This window comes from Acipenser ruthenus, chromosome 36, assembly GCF_902713425.1.
Source record: "Acipenser ruthenus chromosome 36, fAciRut3.2 maternal haplotype, whole genome shotgun sequence".
NCBI classification, from domain to species: domain Eukaryota; kingdom Metazoa; phylum Chordata; class Actinopteri; order Acipenseriformes; family Acipenseridae; genus Acipenser; species Acipenser ruthenus.
Genome location: NC_081224.1, coordinates 10,010,340 through 10,034,009, shown reverse-complemented (window position 1 = coordinate 10,034,009; position 23,670 = coordinate 10,010,340). Strand labels below are relative to the sequence as shown.

The 23,670-nt window shown below is 45.3% G+C and overlaps 1 protein-coding gene across 1 annotated transcript; it reads right to left on the bottom strand.

Annotated features, from left to right (window-relative positions):
- Positions 1–608: 608 nt before the first annotated feature.
- LOC131706648 (calponin-1-like) lies at positions 609–23,026 on the bottom strand. The gene is made up of 7 exons (XM_059008149.1): positions 22,807–23,026; positions 11,901–12,022; positions 9,479–9,545; positions 8,714–8,851; positions 7,606–7,722; positions 6,141–6,287; positions 609–4,294 (listed from the first exon to the last, which is right to left on the bottom strand). The coding sequence occupies exons 1-7, from the start codon at positions 22,867–22,869 to the stop codon at positions 4,055–4,057; spliced, it is 894 nt and encodes a 297-aa protein (XP_058864132.1). The 5' UTR covers positions 22,870–23,026; the 3' UTR covers positions 609–4,054.
- Positions 23,027–23,670: the final 644 nt, after the last annotated feature.

Sequence of the window (23,670 nt, the reverse complement as noted above, 5' to 3'; positions counted from 1 at the left end):
CATTATTATTATTATTATTATTATTATTATTATTATTATTATTATTATTATTATTATTTTAGTATTTCTCCCTTACAAGAAAATGCAACACACTGCTCTGATGAAATACGATTCTACTGTATTCTAAGATTCAGAAATAAAAGCAACTTGATGAATCCAGTTACAAGCGTCTTCCTAGCATTTCGAAATGTTGCATTATTAAGTGCAGAAAAAAAAGCTATGCGTTTGCATTGGTTGCTTTATATAGCAGAATCGCACTTTTCAGACAGACACACCGCAGTAAAATGAATAATGATTCTGGTGAAACGGTCATGATAAAATCGTGCTCATTGCAGTCTGTTTCTGTTGAAGTTTGAATATTGAAAGCCACTGTGAGAGTGGCTCCTTATTTTAACGACAACCCTTCAACGGCTTCCAGTAACCTGGCATTCGGTCCTGAGGATTTCTCTCAAGCACGTTGCGGGCGGTTCTGTGACGGGGCGATGGCGATCGATGAGTATCCTGTTGGATCCCGATTCTCCCGGGACAGACAGCTGTGCTCTGTGTTTGAATTCTCTATCTGTATCCATCTACTGGCAGCTTTCATTGGAGAAACAACACAAGACATCTTTTTTTCGGTATTTAAAAATGTGTTTATTGACATTCAACATGTTTCATATTTATTTTCAGGTGACATAATCAAAATGCATTCTCATCAAAACTGAAACCAATTTAGACGTTAGGGTGAACCTTTTTTTTCCCTGCATATCCTTTTGAATATTGGATGTCCCTGCATTTTAATTATAAGCTGATACATGAACAAGACGTTGCATGTGTGCATGACGTTAGACACGTGACATTCTTTCTCCACGTGTCGGAGCATTTCTCACTGGAAATATCCCATCGAAGGTGTTCCTGCTGATCTCAATCACTTTACATGTCATTTTCAGTTTGCGTCACACCGGTCTAAATAAACGCGCTATTTCTTACACAGCGGTGGGACCAGTTACCGGCTAACCTCCACGCTGCCCCCGCTGCCTTCCTCCTCCTCCTCAAGACCCACCTCTTTAGACTGCCCTTCTAGATCTGCCCCTATACTCTGCACTGGACTCCCCTGATCTAAACCCCACGTTACTGGATCCTCAGCTGATGCACTATTGCACTGCTATTAGGTCATTGTAGATCTAACTTGTTATAACTGGCTGCATCCTAGTTCATATTGTATTTTAGAAGTAGTATTTGCCCTTATTGTAAACTACACTGTAATATATTCCACGCCTGCCCTGTAACACCTGCAAGTCGCCTTGGATAAAGGCGTCTGCCAAATAAATACTTACAAATAATAATAATCCACTGGGGGGCAGTGTTGCAGGAGGGACGGGTTAATGGGTGCACTCTGGAGAGCTACATTGAGGCCACATGGGAGCTTTCAGTTGTCTTTGTAAGCAGGGTGTGATGAATAAAACAAAAAACGATATACAAAGCGATTCTCGACAGCAAAGAGAGCGCATCAGTTAACATATTTCAGAGCCACCATTCATGTCAGCCACACAGCTTTTCAGCGGGGTTCAAAGCCACTAGTCCTGCCTGAGTTAACTACACTTGTGTGTAAACACATGCCTGATTACTTTAGCAAGTGCAGCTTCAATTGTCTTCGTGTTTTACCTTAAAATAGGTGAGGGGCAGAATAATTATGTTGCATTCTTTTAAACCCAACGAGATTGTTAACTTTAACATCTGAAATGTTCTGCTCCCACCAGTCAACACAAGCTCAAGTACAATTTGGATTGGCTGCTGCGTGCCAGCAAATTTCTTTTCTCATTTCCCTTTTAATACCACCTCAAAGCCACTGGACATTAATGGTGATACTGGTATGTGATGATCCGGAGCTCACAAATATCTTTGCAAATTGGATTTTGCTTTATAATAATGTGCTGTGGAGCTTGACATATAGTACTAGATATTGCATTGATTAAAATACACAAATAAAATGTATTTGCAATGAAGTGTGAGCTTTTCAATAGAGCTGTGATTTCAATGTGACTGATATGAACCGGGCTGTGAACACTGCTATCATCAGGAGGAGGCTGTGTGGTCCAGTGGTTAAAGAAAAGGGCTTGTAACCAGGAGGTCCCCGGTTCAAATCCCACCTCAGCCACTGACTCATTGTGTGACCCTGAGCAAGTCACTTCACCTCCTTGTGCTCCGTCTTTCGGGTGAGACGTAGTTGTAAGTGACTCTGCAGCTGATGCATAGTTCACACACCCTAGTCTCTGTAAGTCGCCTTGGATAAAGGCGTCTGCTAAATAAACAAATAATAATAATCAGAACCTGGTCCTCATTGAGTCTCATTACATGCAGCTATTTCAGTGTGATGAGAACAGGAGGGTGATGTTAACAGCTCTGACGCTGTGAATATAACTAAAGGTGGTCCCGTGTTGAAATGCCATGATGCATGTCAAGACCACGCAGGGGTATTTACTTGCTCTTATTCTAAACACATCATGTTCTGCGTATGAAACATTCTGGCTGGTGAGGCTGGATTTAAAGAATACTAATATAGAGGGGTGGGCTAAGCACTGATATGCGCCGCTGAAATGGGCATTCTAGGGTTAAATTGCATTTCCATTCATGGTAATGTTTTAGAAATATAACCTGAAAAGTCTTATAAAAAAAACAAGTGGCACTTCTAAAGGCTAAAACTGTGTCAAGCGCGTTTCAGAGGAGCGGAAGGAGCATGTGTCTCCCGGGCTAAACCTACCAGGGGTGGATGTAAACAAACTAGGCCCGTTTTCCATCTGAGTGTAAACATAGCTCTGCCACGGAACAGCGTCGCAAAAGGACAGCTGGAACACACTCTGGGCTGTTTCAAACATTCGACTAGCACAGACCAAAGCAATGACGGGTTTACAGGAAACTGCGGAGAGCTGCCCAGTCACATGACCAGGCTGCAGTGGCAACTGAGCAGCTACAATGGGAGTGGCCTGCTTTAGGCTGCATGGTACCGCAGGGATATCATACTGTGATGCAGAGATCTAAAGGTATAACACACAGTCCACACTGTGTCAGTACCAGGCAGGCAGGCAGGCAGGGCTGCGCTCAGGATCACGGTGCTGTGCGGCTCCATTGTGTTTGCATTGCTGGTAACGCTGTGCGTTCCTGTGTGAGGGCAATGTTCTGGGCTAATAATAGCAAAGGCTGAAAAAAGAATTCTTACTTCACCTCAAGCATCATTTTGCTTTTTTTAAATGGAATAAAAAGGTTTAAGAAAATGAAATTATATATATATATATATATATATATATATATATATTTAAAAGACAGCCAGATGTCCAAAGTACTTTTAAAAAAAAAAATCCATTTAAAATAGGTTTGCACAGTCACAAGAGCAAATTCTAGACCCCAAGGAACCAAGGTGAAACTAGTGGCACATTAGACAGGATTAACTGCTAATACTCTAATCTACAGCACGGTGGCAACGTCACCAGAATCGCAGTAAAACTGGGAGAGCTGCAAGCAGAGCAATACGAAGCAGGCTCTGGTCTGCGTGGGAAAGTGACCTCAGCTACTATCTGATGAGGTCTGCAGACGTTCTGAGGGGTCTGAGACCCGTCACTCCAACACTGAGATCTTCCACGTGGTCTCTCAATCTGCCTTGACCTGGCTCTGAGAGGCACGGAGCTCACCTGGAGAATCAGAGGTGCCGGGACTCAGCGGCCTTCCAAACATGTGACAACGTGACCTTTCAACTCTGCCGGCCCCACCGACTCCACCTGTAAATACAGGTTTTGGTCCCAGTGTCACATGATTGAATGGAAAGCAGAAAGGCTGTTTGGTGCCTGGCACTTAGAGTTCTCCAGACAAAGCAAAGCCGAAAGAATAAAAGGTCAGAACTCAAAACTGGAGCAAGAGAACTTCAAATCTAATGCAATAAAAAGCAATTTATATGTAAGTGTTAAAGGGGGTTCTTTTTTGCCACAATATATTTTTGTCACGCTTCCTGGCTGTTTCAGTGAGGGGGGGGGGGGCATGCCTCGTGGCGCTGGGGTTTTGAGTCTGTGGCGCCCCCTCCAGGCTAGTCGCAGTAATCTTGGGAGTTGTGAGAGTTGTAATCCTCGGAGAGGTTTAGTTGCTCTCCGTTGCCGCAGTACTTGGGGTCGTAGACCTGCCTCCCCAGCCCGTAGACAGTCATGCCTTGCTGGGAGGCCATCTTGTTGGTGCCCATCTGGAGTGACACGTTCATGGAATCGCATTTCTCCATGCCCAGCTTCTGCTCATAGATCTGACGCTTGGTGCCAGGGGCTGTCATACCAGACTACAGGCAAGACGAGAGGAGGTGAGAGGGAGAGGGGAGAGAGGGGGAGAGAGGAGAGGGAGAGAGAGAGAGAGAGAGAGGAGAGAGAGGGAGAGAGAGGGAGAGGGGAGAGAGGGAGAGAGAGGAGAGAGGGGAGAGAGGGAGAGAGGGGGAGAGAGAGAGAGAGAGGAGAGAGGAGAGGGAGAGAGGGGGAGAGAGGGAGAGGGGAGAGAGAGAGAGAGAGAGAGGAGAGAGAGAGGGAGAGAGGAGAGAGAGGGGGAGAGGGGAGAGAGAGAGAGAGAGAGAGAGGAGAGAGAGAGGGGGGAGAGAGAGGAGAGAGGGGGAGAGAGGGAGAGAGGGGAGAGAGAGAGAGAGAGAGGGGGAGAGAGGGGAGAGGGGAGAGGGAGAGAGAGAGAGAGAGAGAGAGGAGAGAGAGGGGGAGAGAGGGAGAGGGGAGAGAGGGAGAGAGAGGAGAGAGAGGGGGAGAGAGGAGAGAGGGGAGAGAGGAGAGAGAGGGGGAGAGAGGGAGAGAGAGGGAGAGGGGAGAGAGGAGAGAGAGGGGAGAGAGGGAGAGGGGAGAGAGGGGGAGAGAGGGAGAGAGAGAGAGAGAGAGAGAGAGGAGAGAGAGGGGGAGAGAGGGAGAGGGGAGAGAGGGGGAGAGAGAGAGAGAGAGGAGAGAGGAGAGGGAGAGAGGGGGAGAGAGGGAGAGGGGAGAGAGAGAGAGAGAGAGAGAGAGGAGAGAGAGGGGGAGAGAGGAGAGAGAGGGGGAGAGGGGAGAGAGAGAGAGAGAGAGAGAGGAGAGAGAGGGGGAGAGAGGGAGAGGGGAGAGAGGGAGAGAGAGGAGAGAGAGGGGGAGAGAGGAGAGAGGGGAGAGAGGAGAGAGAGGGGGAGAGAGGGAGAGAGAGGGAGAGGGGAGAGAGGAGAGAGAGGGGAGAGAGGGAGAGGGGAGAGAGGGGGAGAGAGGGAGAGAGAGAGAGAGGAGAGAGAGGGGGAGAGAGGGAGAGAGAGGGAGAGGGGAGAGAGGAGAGAGAGAGAGGGGGAGAGAGGGGTAGAGAGGGAGAGGGGAGAGAGGGGAGATGGAGAGAGAGAGAGAGAGAGAGAGAGAGGAGAGAGAGAGGGAGAGGGGAGAGAGGGAGAGAGAGGAGAGAGGGGAGAGAGGGAGAGAGGGGGACAGAGAGGGGGGAGAGGAGGAGAGAGAGAGAGAGAGAGGGGGAGAGGGGACGAGAGAGAGAGAGGGGGGAGAGAGGAGAGAAAGGAGGAGAGATGGAGAGAGAGGAGAGAAAGGAGGAGAGATGGGGAGAGGGGAGAGAGGGAGAGAGAGAAAGGGGGAGAGATGGGGAGAGGGTACGAGAGAGAGAGGGGGAGGGGGGATGAGAGAGGGAGAGAGAGATACTTATTTAGAGATAAAACCATGAGAAAATCAAGTAGAAAAACAATCTTGTTTCAGCTTTTTACCGCTACAGTAATTCTGTGAATCTGTCGCCTTCTTGTTTTGTGTTATTGAACATGGTTAAACTGGGCAGCATGTCAAAAGTAATCAATTCTGTCCTGCGCAGAGCTGCACTCACTGTTTCAGACCCATAATAAAATGTGCATTGATCAGTTTCTATCCATACCGTTCAGTTGGTAGCAGCAGCCTGTGTGAATGACACAAGCCAGAAGTGCATCAGTTAATAGAGAGGATCGTGTCTTACAGGATCGGGACATGACAGCTTCTGTATGTAGTTCTAGCAGGATGAAGTCGCCCATGGCTGTGTCACACTGTGTGAGTGTATCAGGGTTGGGCATGACAGCTTCTGTATGTAGTTCTAGCAGGATGAAGTCGCCCATGGCTGTGTCACACTGTGTGAGTGTATCTGCAGCTTACCTGGCTGGCTCCCTTGTTGGTTCCCATCTGGAGGCTGATGGTCGACTGGTCCATGGGCTTCTCCGAGCCACTCTTGGGGTCGTACAGGTGGCGTCGGGTCCCATACGATGTCATGCCCTTCTGGCTGGCAAACTTGTTGGTGCCCATCTAGTTAAGAGTCAACAGGTGGGATCCCTTCATTCACTTATTCTTTGTTGTGAGACAGTAACTAGACGTCTTAGAAGCCACCAAATCCAGGGCTGGAAATAAGACTCCCATTGCATAGCAGCTTGATCCATTCCTGGTTTGACCGTGAGCTTAATAAGACACAGCTGTGCTTGTCACCTATACACTGTGGCTAATCAAGCTGGTAGTAAAACCTGGAATGGGGGAAGCTGCTGTGCAATAGGGCAGGAGTGGCCAAAGCTAGCCCTTCCGCTCCTGATCTTTGTTCCAACCCTGTTCTAAATGGTTTAATTGAACCGATTAAACCTCAGTCCAGACACTGAAGTAGTTCATCATCTCACCTGTAAAACCTGGAGCGGAATAACCCTCCAGGACCGGGATTGGACCCCCCTGAGATAGGGGTCTTATTACCATCCCTGCAATACAGTCTGGTGTCCCCAAAGAAGTCTTCATCAGTGTCTTAGACTTATTGAAGTCTTCATCAATGTCTTAGACTTATTGAAGTCTTCATCAATGTCTTAGACTTATTATCGAAAGCTTTGTCACTGAATCTCTTGCGTTTCGTTTCGTGTTTCTAAAGACAGTAGCGTGTATTTACTACAGTTTAACTGTAATACATTTACTGCAGTACTTAGTTCAGTTCATTATTAGGGCAGCAGTGTGGAGTAGTGGTTAGGGCTCTGGACTCTTGACCGGAGGGTCGTGGGTTCAATCCCAGGTGGGGGACACTGCTGTTGTACCCTTGAGCAAGGTACTTTACCTAGATTGCTCCAGTAAAAACCCAACTGTATAAATGGGTAATTGTATGTAAAAATAATGTGATATCTGTATAATGTATAATGTGATATCTTGTAACAATTGTAAGTCGCCCTGGATAAGGGCGTCTGCTAAGAAATAAATAATAATAATAATAATAATTATTCATCTCTTAGTAGTTGTATGGCACTTACATTTCCTTGCTATTAAGCGGAGTGTGATATTAACCAAAGTGATATTATCAGGAGCCTGTTTCCATTGGCTCCCATTCCATTGTGGGCGGGACATTTCAATGTGATGATGATAAGCGGAGTGTGATATTAACCAAAGTGATATTATCAGGAGCCTCTTTCCATTGGCTCCCATTCCATTGTGGGCGGGACATTTCAATGTGATGATGATAAGCGGAGTGTGATATTAACCAAAGTGATATTATCAGGAGCCTCTTTCCATTGGCTCCCATTCCATTGTGGGCGGGACATTTCAATGTGATGATGATAAGCAGGGGTGTGATATTAAGTGGGTTTAACTGTCAGGTCCTCACCTGCAGTCCAATGATGTTTCGTCCTTCCCGCAGCTGCTCTGGGTTGAACTGTCTGTGCTGCCTCTCAGCGAACTTCACCCCCACTTCAAACTTGGAACGGAAACCTTTGGTCTTGGCCTGGCCCAGATAGGAACAGAGAAGAGGTGAGACAAGGCCTGCAACACAACCAGGTGTAGCATCTCTCAGGAAAGTTTAACAGTGTCTTCTGGGTCAAAGCAGGTTACCGACTGCAATGCCTGTGCTGAAGTTCAAGGGTATTATAGAAAGCAACTTCATTGGTCAATACCTTGCAGTCAGTTCCGCCAGTGCAGTCCTGGTTGCCTGACTGACAGTGTTATGATAGGTGTTGGATTGTTAAAACAGAGAAGCTAGCTGCACTGGCAGAGTCTGGCCAGCAGAGGGCAGCAGTGGCTCTGCCTACACTGCATCCTGAGATGGAAGTGTTGTGTGTTATCTTAAAATAACGAGATGTCGTGCAGTTAATATATTATAAATCACAAACATGAACATTTTACTCAAACAAAAATTGCACGGGGGGACATCTATACACAGGTGGAGTCTTTAAAAGACCTTAATGGTTCTGCATTATGTGATTCAGAAGAGGTGAAATAGCTGCCCTAATTTGAGCACTTAATCCAAGTTTTCATTCTCTGTATTTACATTGACTTACACATGAGCGGTGAGGACAGGCTAAATGAATGAGATCTCTTCAGACGAGTGAATAGAAGGGAAAGAGTGGACTTGATTGAGGTCTTTCAGAAATGGAACAGATAAAGTTAACCCAAGACACTGCTTCACATTCAGCACAGAGAGTAGGATGAGAGAGCATGAATAGAAGCCGAGAAGAGTTTAGAGCAGAAGGCAGGAAGCCTTGTTTTACACAGAGAGTTAGAAATGCATGGAGCTGCCCGCCAGGTGAAGCAGTGGGATCTAAAACACTGGGGACATTTAAATAAAGACCAGTCTGTGCTTTTAAATGAGTTCCCCCCAGTAGAGGAGAATGGTGCGCTAACAAGGGACAAGCCTTGATGGGCTGAAAGGCTTTTTCTCGTTTCCCAAACGTTTTTTCTGTGCATTATTTCCAGCATTAAGGGAGCCATTCTCTTACCACTCCTGCCAGCGTTATGAGAGTGCTCTGGACTTGGGTGTGGTTAAAATTCTCAAAGAGGTCGTTGGCTTCGAAAATATCGTTGGGTCTCAAACCATACTCTGTGATGGCCTTGATGAAGTTACCAATGTTTTCTAGCTGCAAAATAAAGAGATACATCAGGTTAGTTATCTGGATCTTGCCAGTGATTATAAATGAATCCGCGGTGTGCAGGGTGTCATCTCGTGCAGTTTGGGTGAGAGGATCATGAAGCGAAGCTGAGCTGCTCAATCTGTGTGAAATGACATCGCTTACACGATAAGAGGCGCCCTACACACCACAGATTCATTTATTATAAATCACACAGACTGTCTGCCCTCCCCTCCCCCAGGTTGTGAAATGGTTCAGTCCAGAATCAGCTGCCACAGTCCCCGAATAATGCGGGCAGGCCTACAGGGGCTGTGTCACGGGTGACACTTTATTTAAAACAAAAAGGGCAACCGGAGAAACTAACTAAGTTCCTTGAAATTTAAAGAAAGGGTGACGTTAATAGGATCATCCATTTTACAAAAGGGACCAGCTCTGTGTGTGTGTGTGTGTGTGTGTGTGTGTGTGTGTGTGTGTGTGTGTGTGTGTGTATTTTATTTAGATTTTTGAACATTGGAATTAGGTGTGGCGTTCTATGCACGGGATGACATCAGTACTGGAATTCTGGCAAATGCTGCACTGTGATTGGTTGATTTCCGCCGTGCGGTTTATAATACGATTTATGACATGAAATGGTACCTGGTGCCAGTTTTGTGTGGACTGGTTGATTTTTCTGACTGATCCCGGCTGCAGTTTGTTGATCAATCTGAAGGGGAGAAAAAAATACATAATGATCTGACCACATGGAGCTTTTAACTTCGGAGGGTTACAAAGTCACCAGGATGCGATGCCTGTAACTGCACGAGCAAAACAACACAAATAATGCCTTAGCTAAAGCATCCCAGAACCCCCTGCAGTGTTTCCAAGACTCTCAAGACTTTACCTTTGCTGTGATATTCAACACAGTCCAGATCCTTTTCATGTTATTGAGTGACTTGGTTTTTTTTCAACTTTCATTTGTTTGCCAGGAGATGTTTTTTTTCTTCCAAACGCCGCAGTGTATCCAGTTCACGCTACCTCCAGCAACACGGCTGATTTAAACGAGCGGCGCAGCGTGGGAACTGAAAGCCAGCGCTGTTGCAGGAGGGAGCGTGATCTGGAGACACGGCGATCCTTAGAAGAGAAATCCTCTTTCTCCTGGCGAACGCTCGCGAGTCGATGTTGAGAAATGCGTTGCCCATCCATGGTGGGTGATTAAATATTTGAAAAGAGTTGGTTTAAAAATATAACACTAGGGGGGCTCCCGAGTGGCGCATCCAGATGCGCTCTATAGTCTGGACGTCGCCGGTTCGAGTCCAGGCTATTCCACAGCCGACCGAGGACAGGAGCTCCCAGGGGGTGGGGCACAATTGGCCGAGCACGGCCCAGGGGGAGGGAGGGTTAGGTCGGCCAAGGTATCCTCGGCTCACCGTGCACCAGCGACCCCTGTAGTCTGGCCGGGCGCCTGCGGGCTTTCCTGTAAGCTGCCCAGAGCTGCGTTGTCCTCCGACGCTGTAGCTCTGAGGTGGCTGCATGGTGAGTCTGCAGTGTGAAAAGAAGCAGGCGGCTGACGGCACACGCTTCGGAGGACAGTGTGTGTTTGTCTTCGCCGCTCCCAAGTCAGTGTGGGTGTGGCTCTTGACACAAAACAAAAGTAATTCTACTTTCAAACTGAGTTGACTGATTTTATTTTTGAATGTTATTAAGCCCTGTTATAGATAAACCTCTATTCAACCAATGGGGAATATTGTTTAACATATATTCAGAAAGGAAATATATTGAATTATTAAGTTAATCTTGGTATTTTAATTGAATGTATTTACATTAACTGATCAAAGTTCGATCATATTTTCTTTTAAGATACTATCATTAATTTAGATACATCTGTGCTTAACATACCCTAGATAATCAATATGAAGCTATAGAGATCCCTCAATACTCACTCGCACAGCACCACCCCATCCTTCAATATGAAGCTATAGATATCCCTCAATACTCACTCGCACAGCACCACCCCATCCTTCAATATGAAGCTATAGATATCCCTCAATACTCACTCGCACAGCACCACCCCATCCTTCAATATGAAGCTATAGATATCCCTCAATACTCACTCGCACAGCACCACCCCATCCTTCAATATGAAGCTATAGAGATCCCTCAATACTCACTCGCACAGCACCACCCCATCCTTCAATATGAAGCTATAGATATCCCTCAATACTCACTCGCACAGACCCACCCCATCCTTCAATATGAAGCTATAGAGATCCCTCAATACTCACTCGCACATACCCACCCCATCCTTCAATATGAAGCTATAGAGATCCCTCAATACTCACTCGCACAGCACCACCCCATCCTTCAATATGAAGCTATAGAGATCCCTCAATACTCACTCGCACAGCACCACCCCATCCTTCAATATGAAGCTATAGATATCCCTCAATACTCCCTCCCACAGCACCACCCCATCCTTCAATATGAAGCTATAGATATCCCTCAATACTCACTCGCACAGCACCACCCCATCCTTCAATATGAAGCTATAGATATCCCTCATACTCACTCGCACAGACCCACCCCATCCTTCAATATGAAGCTATAGATATCCCTCAATACTCACTCGCACAGCACCACCCCATCCTTCAATATGAAGCTATAGAGATCCCTCAATACTCCCTCCCACAGCACCACCCCATCCTTCAATATGAAGCTATAGATATCCCTCAATACTCACTCACACAGCACCACCCCATCCTTCAATATGAAGCTATAGAGATCCCTCAATACTCACTCGCACAGCACCACCCCATCCTTCAATATGAAGCTATAGATATCCCTCAATACTCCCTCGCACAGCACCACCCCATCCTTCAATATGAAGCTATAGATATCCCTCAATACTCACTCGCACAGCACCACCCCATCCTTCAATATGAAGCTATAGAGATCCCTCAATACTCCCTCGCACAGCACCACCCCATCCTTCAATATGAAGCTATAGATATCCCTCAATACTCACTCGCACAGCACCACCCCATCCTTCAATATGAAGCTATAGATATCCCTCGATACTCACTCGCACAGCACCACCCCATCCTTCAGCCCCTCCATGAAGCCCCCCGCTATCTTCCTGCCCGTCACGTCCTCGATCCACAGCCGAAGCTCCTCCTCTTTCTGGGCGTCATACTTCTGGGCTAGCTGGGGCACAAAGAGCACAAGGGGTTATTATGGAAGCATCCAATGGAGGACTCCCTGATACAATAATTCAATGGTAAATGTACATGTTTTGTTTTTTGTTTTTTTTTGCATTTTCCCCATCCTTATGCTATGCATTTACCACAGTTTATAATAGTTTGCCATGTTTCTTAATATGTTTTACTGTACTGGACTTTACAATGCTTGCATGTGCTTTACTGTGCTTTCGCTGTGCTTTATTACACTTTGCTGTAATTTTACTGTGGCAAACTTTTATAAAGGTTAGTTTACCATGTTTTTTTTTTTTTTTAATATGCTTTACCAGACCTCTCTGTGCTTTACAATGCTTCCCTATGCTTTACCAGACCTCTCTGTGCTTTACAATGCTTCCCTATGCTTTACCAGACCTCTCTGTGCTTTACAATGCTTCCCTATGCTTTACCAGACCTCTCTGTGCTTTACAATGCTTCCCTATGCTTTACCACACCTCTCTGTGCTTTACAATGCTTTCCTATGCTTTACCAGACCTCTCTGTGCTTTACAATGCTTCCCTATGCTTTACCAGACCTCTCTGTGCTTTACAATGCTTCCCTATGCTTTACCAGACCTCTCTGTGCTTTACAATGCCTCCCTGTGCTTTACCACACCTCTCTGTGCTTTACAATGCTTCCCTATGCTTCACCACACCTCTCTGTGCTTTACAATGCTTCCCTGTGTATTACCAGACCTCTCTGTGCTTTATTACACTTTGCTATGAATGAAGATGATAAGATTGGGCTTCACCAAATTGAAAAACAAAAAAGAGCAAATGAAAAATGATTAGGGAGTTTTTAGAGAATGTTGCAGCGAGCGATTTCTTTAAACCTTGGTTAGTAGAACTCCTTTAAAGGAACTATTGGAATTGCAAAGACTCTCTTCTGTAGGTATGTGAAGGTCGTTTGCTGTGGAATCCAATGCGAAGGTTGCGTGAGTCTGCCTTGTGAATTCTTCACAGAAACTCTTCCTTGCTCATATTTTGCTAAACAGTAAACGCTATCCATGTTAATAAACATCTCCCCATTCTAAAATCTCAAAGCGTTTTTTTTTTTTAATATCTGGAACAACTGTGATACATTTAGTGTTTGAAGCGGCTATGAAATATACTTGGTACTGGAGATGCAACAATTAATTCATGCATCGGTTATTGATCATCCGTCCTTAAATTTCCTGAGCTTCAATGACATATTGGTGAATCGACACATCAAATTAGACCTCCCATTGCCAGTCTATATTAAAACATGGATTCTGTAGGAATTTATTTTCATTTTCCTGATTCAAAAAATAAAGCTAAACAGTCTATTTTAAAAAAAAAAGAGTAGTGGTTAGAGCTCTGGACTCTTGACCGGAGGGTCGTGGGTTCAATCCCAGGTGGGGGACACTGCTGCTGTACCCTTGAGCAAGGTACTTTACCTAGATTGCTCCAGTAAAAAACCCAACTGTATAAATGGGTAATTGTATGTAAAAATAATGTGATATCTTGTAACAATTGTAAGTCGCCCTGGATAAGGGCGTCTGCTAAGAAATAAATGCATCTGTGACGATCGATTAGGGTATTAGGCTGTTGATTGCTCCGCTGTCTGGTAGAGTTCGGAAATATCATCTTACTTAATATCTTGTTCTCGTCTAGATGCACTTTGTATGTCGTTTTGTGTTTTCGACGACGGTTTATAAACGTTGAAAGAACCCCTCAGTAGAGCTCTCAGAATCATGTCTAAACTGTTCCCCAGATCCACTGTGTTTGCTCAGAGTCCCCTTTAGAAGGGATATTGAAACTCTGTTTATCCTGAGGATTCCACAGTGAGTGCCAGTATAACATTTTTCCCCAGCTGTAAATTAAAAACAGGGATGGCAAGCATTGCTTTTGGCTTACTCCCCCCCCCTCCTCCCCTGTCCTCCCCCTTTCTCTCTCCGGGGGGCGCTGTGCCAACACAAACAGGTTGACATGAAATGCAGGAACAATATAGCTGAGTGGCGGACCATCTAGCCAGCTTTCGTTTGCAGGTCTGTTACAGCAGCAGTTTCAAAGGAGCCTTTCCATGCCACGCAGACCAGTCGAGGTTTGTAGTCTGGGACAGCAATGTGCTGTTTAATGACCCTGAAAAATGAATTCTATTCAGGGCAAAGGTACGCTGGATTGTAAATTAGAAATCAGAGCTGTCAGTGTGATGAGAAAGTTGCTGACCGTGATGTATAGCAACAGTATATACAGAATAAGGAATGGCAGTGAAACAGATGAATGGAAATGCAATCAGTGGTATTCAAGCGAGGGGTTGGTATCGTGGTAAATATGCATTGAAATGAGTTCCAGCATGTGGAATAATTTCTTGTGCTCCTCCAGCTGACTGTCATATTGAAGCAGTTCAGATATTTCTTTTTGTATGGTGTTTGCCATGCTGTTTCCTTACCCTGTGCTCGCTACAATATATAGAGAGAGTAGGCGGGGCTAGAAGGGTTGAAAGGTCACACTGTCGTATAATTGAAGGACAATTGAGACACCCTAGTCTCTGTAAGTCGCCTTGGATAAAGGCGTCTGCTAAATAAACAAATAATAATAATATTCTGTACAGAAGAGCGCTTCACGCTGCTTTCTTTTGAGATATGTCATTTGATGGGGTTTTTACTGTAATATGATGAATTATACTTTTATTTTCCAGCTAATTCGAAAAGAATATTAGAATATTCTTTGACATTTTGAAACGTTATTCGGACATGAAAACCCCACGCTCGGCACAGCACTGATAAGATTTTAAACTGAAGTTATCCTGGAAACTAAAAATAAAAACAGGGAAAACAGGAGCTGGCATTACAGTAGCACAAGAGAACAGCTCTAACTTTAATTGCTTGAAAAATTCCTGAAAATCCTTCACCAAAAAAAAGCTCAACGCGCGCACGGGAGGTCCTGCCTCTGACATCACTGTCTCGAATAGGAAAGGAATTCAAGCCTTTTCTTTAAACAGGGTTATTTTTAATCAACCGGTCGTCCTGCGACATTCCCAAAAGGGATATTTTATAAACGGCTAAACAGCTTCAAATGCTGTCGAAACGAATAAAATAATAATATATTAAAGTTATCTCAGGGGTCTGACAGATCACAGATTCGTGTAGAACTTTATTTTTTTGAAGATTAACCAGAGATTACAGCTGGCCAACACAAAACAACCCAGCGTCTTTATTATTAATTGTCAGTGTCATCATTAACTAGAGAGCTGTCCAATCTGCGTTTGCTTGTGTTTATAAAACGCAGGTGTCAAAGTAATTGACATTGGAGCACGTTCTTAACTATGTAATTATTGTTAATATTATTATTTATATTCGTGTGTGTTTTCTATTTTTCTGTGGTACGTTTAAAAAACGAATACAAAATAATTTTCAATAATAATAATAATAATAATAATAATAATATTAATAATAAAGTACAAACCTAATGCACAGGCCTGGTTCAAGTAAATTGGGGGGTCTTAGTTGAGGCCTGAGGCCACACAAGGCCGCATGAATATCAGGTTTTCGGAGCGAAAAAATGGGACGTTTTTTCTTCTTCTTCATTGGCACTGTAGCAACTCCGAAGCCATTAAAATAACTGTATATAACAACACAAAGCACAGAGTGTGTTTATCGTATGTTTGTAAGTATTCAGTGGCTGCCTCTAATCAAATTCAGAGTGTATTTGTTGCACACTGTCAACATGATTAGAGGGTTAGCCACCGAACCCTTACAAACATACAGTAAACCATTTTGTTTATTTTCTATTGCGATCTGACCAAAACATGTCAACTGTAAATGTAAGTCGCCTTGGATAAAGGCGTCTGCTAAATAAATAAATAATATAGTTACTAATTGTTGCCTTTAAGAAGTGTTTAAAATCGGCAGGTATTAAATAAATCCATTCATTAACGTGTTGATTTCAAAACGAGAACAGCTGTCCTTCCCCCACCTTTACAATTGAGTACCGAATCAAGGGCAGATCGACCAAGGCTGCAGACAGACTTTTCACTGTCAGCTCACGGCAGTAAAAAAAATGTCAATGCCCCCGGATGAGAGGAGACGAATCTTCCAATCAGCTTTTAAAACACTCAATGCAGAAGCTAGTTGCTGTTAATTGGCACGCAATTGTAAACATGAGGGAAGGACAGTTTTTTTTTGGGGGGGGGGGGTTGAAATCCACTTTAATTAATGGATTTATTGAATATCTGCCAACTTTAAGACAATTCTGGTTATGAGTAACTAGTGTTTGTTAAACATTTGCAGTGCATCCTGGGATGCTGGTGTACGCAGGACGCTATATACATTAAGTTGGCATGGTATGGCAGTTGGAGCCCCCTACTGTTTGCAAGCAGGTCTGCAACTTCATTGCTCATTTCTTGAATGCATAATCCAGAACTATGAAACAAATGCCTGGACTGAACATCTTTCCTCAGTCCGTTCAAATCTCGTGTCAGTGTGACCTTAGCCCTCAGCTATACAATTGAGTTCCGACCAATGGCAATTCATTCCACACTGAGTGATTTGAAAGCATTTGGAATGGATTCTTCCTCTCACCCAGTCATTTTTACCGACACAAAACATGCTTTGAAACAAGCAAAAGCCACTGAATTATCTACCGCTGTGCGCATACTGGGAGATCTAGTTGTTCGTTGATTTTAGAATCCGAGATTAACGCTTGCCCAGGACTACAATCCCACAATTCACTGCACAGATTTGACGCGTTTCTATGGAAAAGAGCTAAATTAATCAAAAATAACACAACACTGCACTGGTGTGATACGGACAGCACAGGATAAAAACACTGCGGGGTGGGGTAACCCTTTAGTTTGATCATGACAGGGTCTGTATTAAATCAATGGTTGTGCAGAACCCATTCTTTTGTGTTGTGTAATTAACACTAGGTTTTTAGCTTGACCTTCCTTTGCAGCTGCTTCACTGCAGTCTGCGTGACACACTGAGTGGCCTCTTTGAGTAAGTGGAATGCCTTGTTGAACACACACTTTACATGGTGACTTGGTCTTCCACTGACTTCAAGATATACTGATGCCAAATATGGCGCTAAGTACCTGTCTGCCTGCTGAACATCAGTAGAGGAAAAGATGGTTCTTATTTGGGTTTGCTCGCGTTCCACTTCCTAATAAGAACATGAACAAATAAGAAGTGGCTTCAAAAGTCATTTATCTTTTCCCTTGCAGCGTTTGCAGCTAGCACAATAATTTGATCAGGCTGGTGTTTCACTTCCAGACACAATTCAGGTCTCGAATGTGCAGCATCTGGTACTACAGAAAGTTCTCAGTGTGCTTGCCTTGTCTTCCAGGAAATCTGTTACACTTTCTAGGTCGTTTCATCTCAGCAGTGTTTTCGGGGTCCTGTTACTGGCTGAAAGCGTGTCAGTCAACAGGGGAAGCAGCTGATTGGTTATTGACGGGAAAGACGACCCTAAAAGGGTAGGGGCAATTTCACTTTGCAGGTGCAAAAGCTAGCAAAAATCAAGGCTTGCAAACATGCATGTTTGCAAGCCTTGATTTTTGCTAGTTTTTAGTTTCATTATCAGCTGCCAATGTTTCTCTTTGGATACACATTCTACCAATCGCATTTTCATCCCATTGTGCTACCATTCCTCATCCCAGCAAATCTCATCTCATCAGAACTGAAGGTCAGTGGGGGTGCTCTGATCCCCAAGTCAATCGCCTCTTCACACCCAGGAGCTCCACAGCCCCTAGAACACAGGCCAGCCCTGCAGCTGTCCCCTCTGAGCTCCCTGTGTGCCCGGCCAGTAGGGCTCACTGTAGTGCAATAAGGAGAGATGGTCCCTGCCAATTTTGTCTCCCTAAGCTAGATGCTCCTTGTGGAATCCCCAGCGAAGATCGGCGACTTCATACAGCCAGGAACCTGCGCTCCCCTGACTGTGTGACTCCCCCTGCACACCACGCGGCTGTGCCTTTACCAGGGGAGACCCTCGGGGACCCCTGTGCTCCCCTGACTGTGTGACTCCCCCCTGCACACCACGCGGCTGTGCCTTTACCAGGGGAGACCCTCGGGGACCCCTGCGCTCCCCTGACTGTGTGACTCCCCCTGCATACCACGCGGCCGTGCCTTTACCAGGTGAGACCCTCGGGGACCCCTGCGCTCCCCTGACTGTGTGACTCACCCTGCACACCACGCGGCCGTGCCTTTACCAGGGGAGACCCTCGGGGACCCCTGCGCTCACCTGACTGTGTGACTCACCCTGCACACCACGCGGCCGTGCCTTTACCAGGGGAGACCCTCGGGGACCCCTGCGCTCCCCTGACTGTGTGACTCACCCTGCACACCACGCGGCCGTGCCTTTACCAGGTGAGACCCTCGGGGACCCCTGCGCTCCCCTGACTTTGTGACTCCCCCTGCACACCACGCGGCCGTGCCTTTACCAGGGGAGACCCTCGGGGACCCCTGCGCTCCCCTGACTTTGTGACTCCCCCTGCACACCACGCGGCCGTGCCTTTACCAGGGGAGACCTGGCAGCTGTAGCCACGTACTAAACCGTGAACTGCATTTTTAGGCTGTAGTCATGAAAAGGGCATTTCAATGAAGGTGAACTCATTGCTGGGTTTAGTTACTGGAGCGCAGCTGCATGCGTTAACGAAGGGATGTGAAATTTCAACCGCAGGCGAGAAACAGTGAGATCTGCTTTACCATCAACAGGGAGTCTGACAAACAAACAGCACTTCAGAATCACGGCAGATTCATTTCTACAGGGAGCTGACCTGGAAAAATGCTATACAGCATGGGGAATAGGCTTCAATGCTATATTATTAACACTTTCTTAATCAGCACAGAGGGAGGCTGTTCAGAGAGTATAAGAGCCTCCCTTTCTCTGCTTCATCAGCACAGAGGGAGGCTGTTCAGAGAGTATAAAAGCCTCCTATTCTCTGCTTCATCAGCATAGAGGGAGGCTGTTCAGGGAGTATAAGAGCCTCCTATTCTCTGCTTCATCAGCACAGAGGGAGGCTGTTCAGAGAGCATAAGAGCCTCCCTTTCTCTGCTCCTCCAGCACAGAGGGAGGCTGTTCAGAGAGTATAAGAGCCTTGCTTTGTCTTTCTCTGCTCCAGCAGCGCAGAGGGAGGCTGTTCAGAGAGTATAAGAGCCTTGCTTTCTCTTTCTCTGCTCCACCAGCACAGAGCAGAGGGAGGCTGTTCAGAGAGTATAAGAGCCTCCCTTTCTTTCTCTGCTTCATTAGCACAGAGGGAGTCTGTTCAGAGAGTATAAGAGCCTCCCTTTCTTTTTCTCTGCTCCTCCAGCACAGAGCAGAGGGAGGCTGTTCAGAGAGTATAAGAGCCTCCGTTTCTCTTTCTCTGCTCCACCAGCACAGAGGAAGGGTGTTCAGAGAGTATAAGAGCCTCCCTTTCTCTTTCTCTGCTCCTCCAACACAGAGCAGAGGGAGGCTGTTCAGAGAGTATAAGAGCCTCTCTTTCTTTCTCTGCTTCATTAGCACAGAGGGAGGCTGTTCGGAGAGTATAAGAGCCTCCCTTTCTCTTTCTCTGCTGCACCAGTACAGAGCAGAGGGAGGCTGTTCAGAGAGTATAAGAGCCTCCCTTTCTCTTTGGTCAGTCCCCCGTGTCTCTTAATGTGCTGGGCTGAGGGACAGAAACAAAACAACACCAGACAGCGTGTTAATAAAGCCACGTTCTCGAAACACCGAGCCCTCGTTCCTCATCGAGGGCCGAAACACAAAGGTGTTCTACATGACGACAGATCTGCAGCGAGCAACGATCACGATAACTGCCACTTTCTCCCAACTTCTTAGTTCTTTCTCTCTCACACAGTTTTGTTCTCATCGTTTAGCTTGCTGGCTTTTTAAAATAAACCCCTGTCCTCTCCCACAACAGAGGGGTGACTGGATTCAAGTCATGTTCCCTGGCTCCTAACATCCCCCCTCAGCATGTCTTTATGAGCATCTCTCTACAGAAACACGCTTACCGTGGATTACCAATAAAACATTTTCAGTCTCAAGACTAAACACGCGATACCTCTGTGATAATATTGCTTCAACCCTGCTACAGAAATAAAACTACCCGAAGTTCCAAAGCTGCTAGTCCCTGCTGATTTCAGTGTTGCCAGATCAGAGCTTTCCCTTCCAGATCGCGAGGTTTTTATTAAAGGGACATTTTTCATTTTAGACGATTTCCCCAAAGATGTATTCATAATGTGCAAGTCCTTCCTTTACTGCGATGGCGGATGCGCTGTGACATCATGCCTGCTGGCAGCCGTGACCTCTGATCTCTATAGAATTCCTCCAGACTTTAGATTAACTATTATTATTAACTATCAGGGCAGCAGTGTGGAGTAGTGGTTAGGGCTCTGGACTCTTGACCGGAGAGTTGTGGGTTCAATCCCTGGTGGGGGACACTGCTGCTGTACCCTTGAGCAAGGTACTTTACTGAGATTGCTTCCAGTAAAAACCCAACTGTATAAAAATGGATAATTGTATGTAAAAATAATGTGTAAAAAATAATGTAATTGTATGTAAAAATAATGTGATATCTTGTAACAATTGTAAGTTGCCCTGGATAAGGGTGTCTGGATAAGTAATAATAATTATTTATTACTTAGAAGACGCCCTTATCCAGGGCGACTTACAATTGTTACAAGATATCACATTATTTTTACATACAATTACCCATTTATACAGTTGGGTTTTTTACTGGAGCAATCTAGGTAAAGTACCTTGCTCAAGGGTACAGCAGCAGTGTCCCCCACCTGGGATTGAACCCACGACCCTCTGGTCAAGAGCCCTAACCACAACTCCACACTGCTGCCCTATATAGAATGTGCAGTAGGTATTTTAATGTATTATTGTTATTTAGCAGATGCTTTTCTCCAAAGTGACTTAACTGCATCGCATCTGCTGTTGCAGAGTCACTTCCAATAGGACCTAGTTTGTTTGACGTCTCATCCGAAGGACGGAGCACAAGGAGGTGAAGTGACTTGCTCAGGGCCACACACAGTGAGTCAGTGGCTGAGCCGGGATTTGAATCAGGGATCTCCTGGTACAGAGCCCTTTTCATTAACCACTGGACCACCAAGCCTACCTGTGGGAGCCCCTAGGCCCACAGAGAGTCTGTGCTGCCCGAGAAGGTGAGTGAGAGCCACAGGTGGGGAAAGTTAATTCCGTTGTCATTCGTCAGTATTGTTTTCTAACTTGTTTTGTGTCAATATATTAGGTTCATTTAGAGGTTTAAGAATTATACAAGCACAGTGCTTACCAATTAATTGCATACATGATAACAGCATATTCCTGTTAACTTAAAAAAAGGTGATGTTTATACCCAGGAACTCGAGAGCGCATGTCAGCGAGCTGGCGCCCTCTGGAGGACAAGCCCTGCAGGTGTCCGCTCTGAGCTCGCCTGGCCGGTACGGTCCGCTGTAGCGCGATGAGGGAAGACCGAACCTGCACTCCCCTAACTGTAAGGGCAGCCATTCAAGCACAATGCGAAAGAAAAGCAGCCTCTTTTCTAGGAAGGGCACATATGAATTAAAGTTTAATGTTTCATAAAAGATGTGCATGTCAAACACGTCGCTCAGCGGCAGTGTTTATACAACAGGATGTGTGTGGATGCTGTGTCAGGTCATTCCACATACATGTTACACACATGCAGTCTCATCCACATTCACGTGCCATCATGAAACCCTAACAGCGCTCCAACGGAGGGGCTTCAAGATTCATACTAAAAACTTGTAGGCAGTTAAAAGGAAACCTCCCTAGTGATTTTCATTACACGATTACAGAACTGTCATTGTTGCCTTTGCTGTGCTGTGTTTATGAATAGCGCTGTGAATTTGATCATCTGTGGGTTTCACAGCGTCTGCAAAAATCACACGCTGTAGTCCTTCTGTTTTACTTTCATCATATATAATTCTCTCTAATCCTGCTTCTTCATGAAGTCGAATGAAAGCTGCTGAATAATGCTGAATTGAATTGCTTTGTAGATTTCCATATACTTGACAAAAAAATGTGACATTTTGAAAACTTGTCGCCTCAGCTGTAGAACAAAGTTACATAAGATAACTTAAATATATCACACACACACACACACACACACACACACACAGACACACACACACACACACACACACACACACACACACACACACACACACAGACACACACACACACACACACACAGACACACACACACACACACACACACACACACACACACAAACAGACACACACACACACACACACACACACACACACAGTGATACAATACAGTCTACAAACCTGCACAGCACACTGAAACTACATTTCAAACAGTGTTCTGTATGGTATAATGCGTTTCTTAATGCCTCCAGTCTTTCGCTTTGTTTTCCGAATGTGATATTAAGCGGGTACCGGTAGGTGATACATGATGTGATCGACTTTAACTAAAGTGACATATAGTTTTTCATCAGTAAAAAACAAACAAACAAACACACACAGAACAACAAAATGCAGGTGAAAACGTGTTGTATTCATTCTTCTTTTTCAAAAGTTTTATTTTATTTTATTTATTTTTTAATACACCTGTTTATCACCCACTGAGCTGGCTGCTGTAGTATTTTTCCAAGTTACTTCACCGCAATACTGAAGCAGAACACGGTGGTGGGATACGAGTTTTAACTGGATTTGGCAGAAATACTGGCCGACCGTTTCTCCTATTATTTAAACGGACCTTGTGTTGAAGGGACCGTCTCTTATCTACGGGACGCGCTATCGCGTATCGCTGTCTAACTTCAGCACTTACCTTGTTTTTAATTTCAGCGGAGAGCCCGTACGCGGGTCCTTTGTTGAAGTGTCCGGATGACATGATTCCTATCGATCCCAGCGCTGGACAGAGACGCGTTGAACAGAAGGAGGAGGTGAGATTTAAATCCTGACCGGCGTTCGCTGCTATCCGACTGTGTGCGTGTGTGTGTGTGTGTGTGCCCGCTCAGCGTAGTTTTCAAAGGTGTTGTGCAACTTTTTAAACTTTTTTTGGTCCCATTTGTGTCTCCTCGTGAAACGCTCCGATTGGCCCAGCCGGGGTCCAATAACGTTTCTCAGTGATGTCAGCTCGATGGTATTAGGTAGCAATATGCTAGCAATGTCATTTTTTCCACCTTTGGTTTATTAAAGACTAGCCTATATTAATTAAAAAAAAATGTTTTACGTAACACCAGCTGCTGACAGAATATAATCTATCGTTTATATTGTTCCTGAAATTATTATTAATAATAAAAAAACAAGAAAATACACACACACAGACACACAGACACACACACACACACACACACACACACACACACACACAGACACTGACACACACAGACACACACAGACACTGACACACACACACAGACACACACACAGACACTGACACACACTCACAGACACACACACAGACACACACACACACAGACACACACACAGACACTGACACACACACACAGACACACACAGACACTGACACACACACACTCACAGACACACACACAGACACACACACAGACACTGACACACACACTCACCATTGATTGGCAATACTTCAGACCCCTGTCCACTTACTTGCCAAATAAGGAACACGACTTTATAACAATACGTAATATATTATAGTGACGACTAGCAGGCT